The 10,096-nt window shown below is 36.0% G+C and overlaps 1 protein-coding gene across 2 annotated transcripts in view; it reads right to left on the bottom strand.

Moving 5' to 3' along the window:
- Window positions 1-10,096, bottom strand: part of LOC107713954 (brain-specific angiogenesis inhibitor 1-associated protein 2-like protein 1) — an 82,555-nt gene that overhangs the window by 9,623 nt on the left and 62,836 nt on the right. For both annotated transcript variants that reach the window (XM_016519622.1, XM_016519621.1), the window contains exons 7-10: window positions 5,117-5,269; window positions 4,170-4,325; window positions 3,960-4,065; window positions 2,244-2,457 (exon numbers count right to left, since the gene is read on the bottom strand). In XM_016519622.1, coding sequence (XP_016375108.1) covers window positions 2,244-2,457; window positions 3,960-4,065; window positions 4,170-4,325; window positions 5,117-5,269 — 629 coding nt within the window. The remainder of the gene's footprint in view (window positions 1-2,243; window positions 2,458-3,959; window positions 4,066-4,169; window positions 4,326-5,116; window positions 5,270-10,096) is intronic.

Raw genomic sequence — 10,096 nt, 5'->3', positions numbered from 1 at the left:
ACTAATTCTGTGGACAAGTGACCGATTTCAGCCGTGGCTTCAGCGTCTATTTTATAGTGTAGGGGGCGGGCGCTTCTGATTCTAGAGAGCATTTGATTGGACAGAAAGTTTGATGAGAAGCTGAAGTACGATGTGACGTCTAAAAAATCACTGAGCCGTTTTGGAAGAAGTGACGAACTGCAAGCTTTGAATGCTTATATCTTCTAAACGTGAATTTTGTCACTGTTTTGGAGCACACTGCCTTATAGATAACCTTAAGACTAACATATTGATACTAACACCCAAAAAACTTTAATTTTGATTTCATGGGGACTTTAAGGGTGAGAAAATGACACAATGTTAATTTTTTGGTTTATTATTCCTTTATTAATTTATATAATATATTATTATATATTTAAATAATATATAATAAACTTTACAATTATAATAATCAATCAACTATAATAATACGCAAAGTTTCCCAGTTATCAGACAATAATGTATTGACCGCCAATATAAAAGTGAACCTCAAACAAAAATACCATTAAAAAAAGAAATACTGGCTGTGCAGCGGTCACATGTCACATATTCAAAGCAGCACCCAATCAATTCAGTCGTATTGAAGAGATACAAATGAGGGATTTATTGGAAGGCAAAGGAAAATCGATTAGTTAAGTTTGAATTGTAATTTTACTACTTGTCTTCATCCTGAAAGTTTATTAGCTCTATTCCAACTTCAACTTCTGACTTGACTTCTGTGGCAAAGCTACTGACGGCTCTGAATGCATTCGGAGCACACCCTGTCTGTTTTGCCATCTGGTAGCATTCTCTCAAACCAACAACATCAGTTTTTGGCAGGAACGCTGGCGTTCAGACCATTTTCTCTGCCATAACTGTTATTCTGATTACGTCTCCTCCACCTGCTGAAAGTCCTCAGGTCCTTAGGGAGACTGTGTTCTGCATCTCAGATAAGCTGCCGCCCCGTCTGCTCTCTCGAAACAGGGCTTGAAGTGGCTTTGACTGACACCACAATGAATGGGGTTTTCTTCTTCACAGCTGGTTTGCAGACTGGCACCAGCAGCTGAGCACACATAACATCTCTCCATCTCCTGAGCCACTTCGGTACATCGGAGATGGACTGACTGGCTGATGTTCACTAGCCAAACAACTTCACCTGCACATCGTTCTTAAAAACGCATAGATCCTATTGTGTTTTTAATTATGACTTTGGCTTCCAACAATAATCAAGTGTTAGTTGTAAAGCCAAATCATTATTATTAGGGCTGGGTAAAAAAATATCAATTTCTCGATTTTAATCGTTTCTAATTTTTATGAAACGATATCAATTCATAAATCTCAAGAATCGATTAGTCTAGCCCAGGGTACCTCAATTAGTTTTCGCTGAGGGCCGAATTCTGCCAACAATACCAAGCCAAGGGCCACTGACCCTTGACCCTCGATTCAAATCGGTTGAGATGCTAAACAAATCGCGATTCATTTGGAGAAGACTAATGATAAGATTAACGTTAATCAGATCTTGTTTTAAATGTATGCTGAAATAAATCCCGGAAAAGATCGATTCGCGGCTTTTGAGAATCGATATCGAATCGACGTCATTTAAAAAAACGATTAATCGAAAAATCTATTTTTTTGCCCAGCCCTACTCCCATCCAATAGATTGCAATAAGCTTTGTGATTTGATACTTTTGATATGAAACAAAGTCTCAGATTTCAAATTCTGTCCACTTTATTACAATATTAAAATCTTAAATGCCGTTTTGGCGCAGTTTAATGTGGAGTGACAGATCGCTGTGAAGCAGTTACAGCATGAAATAAACATGAATGAACATCCGAAGGTGTGTTAAAAAGAGTACAACTTACTGAAATACATCTCCTGTCTCATGTAATCGCTCAATCAGTGTTTCAAACGCACAAAGACGACAATAGCTTGTAAACAATGTGTCACCTAGCGTCATGGTGACCATGAACTCATTAGAGAGGAGCATTTTGCTAAATATGCACCATATAACATTTTCATTATAATTTTTTTTTTACTGTTCTTCAATATTTAATTGAATAAATCCGTCAAATTTTTGTGACAACCACCATTTAAATGTTCATATTTCAAAAAACGAATTGGAGTAGAAATATAATTATGCAATTTAAAGTTAAAGTTAGTATTATAACTTTAATATTACAAAAATGTTATTGAGTATATTTTAAGTGTTTGTATACAAATCAGCACATTTCAACCTTCCACTCACTGTCTGTTTTTCTGCAGCTCTCCGTACAGCCAGCCGTCCCTTTCGTCAGGAATCAGCAGTGTGATAATGTCTGCTTCTTCAAAGCTCAGCAGCGTGCTGTTGTTTCCAGACTTGTGGGGGAAAATGGTGCGCACTTTGGGTCTTTTGTCTATGTGGTTGAGGCCAGTGGCCATCGACACAGACCTAGACAATCCGTTGTCCTCGTTGTTGTAGACTGGAGGGGAAAAGACAGACAACACGTCTCCCAAGGTCCTCAAAGCTTAATTTTTAATGATCTAAATGAGTACAGAAGTTGCAAATTTGACATATCGAACAATAGTTCTCTTAATTTCTAATTCACTGCTATTTTTTTTTTTTACAATTGTAAAGCGACACATTTCGAAGTGAAAAAATATGAAGAACGAAATATTCATCACGAACTGAGTGAACTGTAAAACATTCAGCATATCAATGCATCAAAAAACAGTGCTGTTATTGTCAACTAAAACTAAAATAAATAAATAAATAAAAAAAGTTAATTAAAACAAAGCTGAAATAAAACGAAATATAAATATTCGATTAAAAAGAAAATGAAAAAAAAATTGAAATGATGCCTTGGCCACTAATAACGTTTAAAATAAAATGGTTTAAAATAAAATGCTAAATAATAAAAATTTAATAATAAAAATAAAATAAAATAATGGTAATAAATTGAAATAAAGCTAATTACAAATATTTAAAAATAATAATAAAATGACAAAATTACGAAAACTAAAATGACTGAAACTGTAACTAAAAAATTGAAAATATAAAAATAAAAGCTAATTAAAAATATTAATAAATACTATATCAATGTATAAAAAACACTGACCCAAAAAGGCCTATTATTCTATATTTTGTATTTTATATTATTAATTTATTATTCTATATATCTATATTATATATTAAAGCTATAATTGCTGATATAATTGCTAATTAAAAATATTAATAAATACTATATTAATGTATACATAACACTAAAATAGCAACTGACCCCAAAAGGTCCTATTATTCTATATTATTTTGTATTTTATATTATTAATCTATTATTCAACATTTCTATATTATATTTTAAAGCTATAATTGCTGATATAACTGCTAATTAAAATATTAATAAATACTATATTAATGTATAAATAACACTAAAATAACACTGACCCCAAAAGGTCCTATTATTCTATATTATTTTGTATTTTATATTATTAATCTATTATTCAACATTTCTATATTATATTTTAAAGCTATAATTGCTGATATAACTGCTAATTAAAATATTAATAAATACTATATTAATGTATAAATAACACTAAAATAACACTGACCCCAAAAGGTCCTATTATTCTATATTATTTTGTATTTTATATTATTAATCTATTATTCTACATTTCTATATTATATTTTAAAGCTATAATTGCTGATATCTGTATGTTAACTGGTATTAAAATGACATTAATTAAATTACATTAAAAAGGCTGCAATTCCTGCGTCAACTACAACCGCAGCATACAACAATGACTAAATAGCAATTTAACTACTGGAACGTTTTTTTTTTCTTGCCTACAGTCTTAATGACATCTCCTAAAAAGTAAAAGGTGGAGTCATGCACAATAAAATTAGGAATGTGTTTTAGGAAAGTAAAACTTTTAGATTACAAGGTGAGACTGGTACAATAAATCTACGTAATAATTGAGGTAGTACCTGACTCTCTCTCCTCTCTCCTGGAGGACTCCTGATTGAACATGTTGGCCAGGGGACTCGTCTGAGGAGGTGCTGGCGGTGCAGGAAACATTGCATCTGAGTTGGCCTGTACAAATACAGAAAAAAAACGCAGGTAAGAATTCATACAAGACAGGCCCTCTGTACTCATGTGTAAGCACTGTATAGTGTAGGAGCTGGTGTCCTCCTCACTCTGTTGTAGCGCTGGAGGGATGGAGACGCCTGTGGAGTGTTGGACACTGGAGTGCGTAGACCTTCAATCATGGATATCACACTCTCAGGGACATTGGAAGCGTCACTACATTTGTCCTGCCAACTGGTCAGGTTCTCCGTCAGAAGTTCTCGAGCCTTCAAGAAAACAAGACTAGTGATTTTTCCAGCTGGTGAATGATAAAAACCTTGACCACGTGCCATTAAAAATCCATTCAACTTTAAAGTGTGCACTGAACTGAAGCACACACTTATAAATTGGTCCACTGCATGGACGGTCTATTTATAGTTTATGTTCTTGGTATGAATGGGCCTTAATTCTAATTACACCACTACTTTGTTTGGTCTTCCAAAAGAGGACACGACTAGAAATCAGTCATTTCTCTGATCACAAATGCAAACCACATGTTTTGTGTTTACGCGGCGCGATACACAACGCCTAAAAAGACAGTTTATGTCACTATAAACTCTTTTTTATATATGTATGTATTGTTAATTATTGTTGTTGATCACTGAAGAGTTGCCACAGATACAAAAAGAATTTCAGAAAGGACAATAAACTAAACTAACTAACTAACTATAACATTTCCGTCACATGCTTGAGGTATTCAGCCAATCACAACGCACTGGATAGCTGGCCAATCACAGCACACCTCGCTTTTTCAGACCGATGAGCTTTGTACAAATCGACGCGTTTCAGAAAGGCGGGGCATAGAGGAGAAACAATAATGTACAGTATGTGGAAAATAATGTGTTTTTTTTACCTTAAAGTGCATAAACGCATTGCATTACACCAAATAATGTTATTTTTAGCAACATCATATGACCCCTTTAAAGAAAACAAACACCAAAACGTATCAAGCATGGTTGTAACATTCCATGTGTGTAACATCAGTTGACAATGAAATGTGTTCACTCAAGTAACAAACCTTGTCATGGAAAGCAGCGATCTGGAAGGAGAAGATGCAGTGCTTGTCCACCAGGAAGCAGAAGCGCCTCTTCTCCTCCAGCAGAGCCTCCCGGCAGCCGTCAGCGATAAACTTCTGCATGTCTATCTGACGGTGAGTGAGAGTCTCAACACACTGCAGAGAACATAAAGAGAAGAAGGTCGCAGACTCTTATCAGCTGTCCGATAAGCAGCGCGTTCATGGCTCTGTGAAGATGACATTACACTTTTTGGTGTGAACAAAGCATTATACAGGAACAAATTCAGATTGAATGTCAGGCGTTGTGATAGAAGCAAGTGTCAAAGGAGCTGCATTTGTATCAGACCTTTTGTTTATCAGTTAACAAGCTGTTCAGCAAATACAAAGAACGATAATGGTTAAAGATCACAGCACAGTCTCAGCTGTCAGCTTTTATAATTATGACGTAAATGTAGAATTGTCAAGAGAAATATAAGAGGTCTGACAAATACAGATTGAAGTTGTGAAGTCGACATGTTTGAATGTGCAGAAGCGTGACTAAGATTTGAGAGCTTCTGCTGATTTACAGTGAATAGTGACTTGACTTTTGGCCTGTTCCTCACTCTGTGGTTTCATTACGCCGCACATGTTAAGTATGCGGCCTGTGGATGCGGTTGCATGCAGGTGTATTCACACGGACACACCCTCATGCCGGCAAAAAGCAGGCGACGTTAGATAGCATTCATCTCACAATGGGTTTCATCAGATCTCCGCTCCTCACAGATGACACTGTGATCTCACTGATGAATGAAAGCCAAAGAATGCACCACATCCCTCCCTCCTTCTCTCACTGGTTGTCATGGAGATTTCTGGTGTTACTAGTCACTATGTTGGTTTTGCTTTCACTCAAGTTTGAGCTTTCAGTCTTGTTTTGTCTGCCTGTCTGTGTATCTCTTTTTTAATCACTCCATCTACATAGACTGGTGAAATGGGAAACTAAAGTGTGATTCAATGTTGCTACTTTTTGAAAATAATGTTTGGGCATCTTACGTAAAGCCTCTCCCAACATAATGAAGATATCTGGAGCAAAGATCAAAATTACAAAGGAATCGTCTGACTTTTCACTGATTCATTCCACTAATCCAAATGAAACTGTGATAACTATGTAACACAATCATTTTTTTTGGTGACTGCACCTATTTAAATTTAAATAATGATTAAAATATGCAAATTAGGTATCTTAAATATATACACATTTTAATTTTTAAATCAAGTGGTAAAGACCCCACAGAAAATGTCTTTTATATGCGATCAACAACTTACTGGTTGGTACAAGGCTACAAAAATACATTAAAAACAGTCATTTTCTGAAATATTATAATTTAAAATAACTGTTTTCTATATGAATATATTTTAAAAGTAATTTATTTCTGTGATTACTCCAGTCTTCAGTGTCACATGATCCTTCGGAAATCATTCTGATTTGATGCTCAAGAAACATTTCTTATTATTGTCAATGTTGAAAACGGTTCTGCTGCTTCATATTTTTGTGGAAACATTTATTTGATCTTTTGTAACATTATAAATGTCTTAACTGTCATTTTTGATCAATTTAATGTGTCCTTGCAAAACATTTCTTCACATTCCTTTCTTAAAAAAATTTAAAACTGTACTGACCCAAACTTCTGAACAGTAGTGTAAGTAAATAAATGTTTTTAAAACTCATTTAACCTTTAAATGTTTTGATATTTGAGGGGCTGGGACACTGAATGAGTTGGCCTAGATTCTACGAAAAATAGGGGACTTGGTATAAAAGGTCACTGAGCTCAAGGTATAGGCAATTATCTATTACGAAATATAATGACCCGTGCTGGCAAAATGAGTTGGAATGAGCAAATTTTCAAAAATGACATTCTACATTAAAATACCTTCAAAATTATATATAACTTGTTGGAATTGGACAAAAAATGACTGAGCTACAGCCGTTTGAAGCAAAATCACAGAGCAACCTTGCATATTTTCCTCCAATTCTTTTCTTAATAATAATTACTATATTATTAATCACAATATAGCTGTTTTTTATTTTATCTTTGTTATTAAAAATAAGACACAAAGATGCAAATAAACTGTAGTTTAATCAAGAGTAGCGAATGATTCAGTCTTTTCTTTTAATGTTTGATCGAGACAGATCAATATTGTGACCTACTGAAATGCATGGATCAAATATAATGTTACACATCAGATTTTTCCCCAACCATTAACTAAACGTTCATGTAAGACATAACAGATTATGTTTGTGTAAATCTCGCCAAGACATATTTCGCAATAAATGTACTTTATAGGGAGATTGCACGCTCTATGCACGCGCTTTGTAAATGTCAGTCAGCGCGATCGTTTTGTTTTCTTCAGCATGGGTTTGAAAATCATATTTTACTGGTTCAGACTCATACAGAATTCACTATGAATATTCATAAATCTGGAATGCTGCGCTTTGCAATGATATATCCTACAACTTGTGATGAGAAGCAGCAGCAGTCGTCCAGAAGTGAGCAGAGAAAAAGGTACGCCTCTCAGAAAACTTACAAATAAAGATCATTTTAAATGTTTAATCACTATTTGAAGCATTGGGATCACTAATGAACTAAATTTTGTGAAAACCTCAAATTCGACCAAAACTGACATTTTTTCACTTCTTGCCTGTAGCTCAATATTAGACCGTGCGCATTCACACTCATTTTGCCAGCATGGGTCACATATAACATTTCGTATTTGGGCAAAAAGTCACTTCCAGGCCTTTTAAAGACATCAGACCAGCACTAAACGGTTTATGAAGTCCATTAGGGCTGGGCGGTATATCGAGTTTGTACGATATATCGATATTTTCTTTATAAGCGATTCGATATGAGGCAATACCGTTTATATCGATATACAGTAGTTTGATACGAGCGCATCTGAAGATATAGCGGAGGACACAGACTGAGCTGCTGAGGAAAAAGTGCATAATCCAATTTGTTCTTAACATGTGACAAGCTTCATATCAAGGCCTTTAAAAACTCAAATCCTGGGGATGCACATTTGGCTGATCCTGCCTGAAGATGAAGGCAGGGGAGGAGCCTACCCCCATGGATGGACAGTGGGGAAAAAGGAAACGGAGAGTTCAGTGCTTACATACTGTAGTTGTCAAGCAGTGATTGGCCAGAGCTGTTAGTATGAACGAACGACGTGGTATTGGGAGTGTTCCTGACAGAACCCGCGCTGAAGTGTGCACTTGTCGCTGACTGAGAGGCTAGGCTACTCGCGCTGTTGAATGCGATCTAGATGTGCCGTCTTCCTGAATGCATAACTTACATCGGTATATTCTCCATCTGTAAATGTTAGAAAGCCATGGAAATATTTCCATTTTTCTGTCAGAAGTGCATGAGCCTTCTGCTTTGCGATTCTCCGCGAAACTGCACAGCGAGTGCTGCCACGTGCATAAAATATACATTTTGCTGAAATATTTGTAGTTGGACAATAAATGTGACATGTAGAATTTTAAACCTACAAGTAAGTCTATTTTTATGATAGCACTGACTGTAAAGTGACCGTAATGGGGTAATCAAAATAGCCTAACACAACTCTGTGCTTTTGTTCTCATTTATTTTCATTTTTAGTTTAGTGAATTTAAATTCTGCTTTAAAAGCCTTATTTTTGTTTTTAGATTGCAATGTTACAATGTTAGAATGAAATGTGATTTTAACCCTTGTTTGCACGTAATATAAAGGCTTACATGGTTACATTCACTTTATTTGTTTTCATAGCCTTTAATATGTATTGTTTTATTGGACAACATTGGGCGGTAAGTGAAATATATATATGTAGATAGATACAGTATATCGCAAATCGGCCAAAAACTACCGAGATATGAATTTTTGCCCATATCGCCCAGCCCTAAAGTCTATATGATGAAGTTTTTCGAAAGTTTAGCAGATGAGGCCCAAAATACAGGAGAAAATCAAAACGGTTCAATAAGAATCATCATTTATTTATATAGCTCCCACACATTCTTTCACTCGAGGTCAAAACTGATCAAATATTCTACACAAAACAGTAAACATCACAGTCCCGAGTCACAGCTGGGGACTGTAATCTACACGCCACACCGGTTACGACATTTCCTGTCTGCAATAAACCTCTGTATCAATTGCTAATGAAGAGGAAGGGCCAGCCTGTTATTCTGTTGTTTTTCGTGCACAGGTGCTGCTATTAATGGCAAAGGAAAACGATAAAAGCTGGTGATGCAGGAAGGGGCAGGGTGGCCCTCGTCATTCGTCCTTATGACTGATTTTAATCCACTTCCTCCTTTGTGTGCAAACATATTCCAGTCAGTCTGAATCATGCGTGTTTAAACAGACCAACACAATCTACAAATAAACCATCCACTAGACCAAAAAAAAATGGCGGACTAGTTGCCTGACAATCAAACAATCTTGATATCGCTTTCAAATTCTCTCTCACAGTTTTTTGCTTTAAAGGGGTCATATGATGCTTTTTTAAAGATCATTATTTTGTGTATTTGGTGTAACAGAATATGTTGACATGCTTTAATGTTAAAAAAACACATTATTCTTCAAATACTGTACATTATTGTAGGTCCTCTATGCCCCGCCTCTCTCAAACGCTTCGTTTTCTACAAAGCCCCCTCCTTTGACAAGCGCAGTCCGCTCTGATTGGCCAGCTGACCCAGTGCACTGTGATTGGCCGAACACCGCAAGCACTCGTCGGAAATGTAAAGCCCCTTACCATAATCGCGAGCTTCAGCTTTCAAAATAAATGTAAAGACAGAGCAATGTCTTTACTCTGGGGAACAGAGTCGCGTGACAGACACAGTGATGAAGCTGGTATGTGTTTGCAGTACACAAGCCACGGTTAAGACAGCTGACTCCACTGTGATGTGACCCTCTCTCTCTGTCTCTTTCTCTCTCTCGCTCGCTCGCTCGCACACACACACACACACACACACAC

This window comes from Sinocyclocheilus rhinocerous, unplaced genomic scaffold (assembly GCF_001515625.1).
Source record: "Sinocyclocheilus rhinocerous isolate Xijiao unplaced genomic scaffold, SAMN03320098_v1.1 scaffold1140, whole genome shotgun sequence".
Lineage (NCBI taxonomy): Eukaryota > Metazoa > Chordata > Actinopteri > Cypriniformes > Cyprinidae > Sinocyclocheilus > Sinocyclocheilus rhinocerous.
Note: the sequence above shows the minus strand (reverse complement) of the source record. Positions and strands in the feature narration are given on the sequence as shown.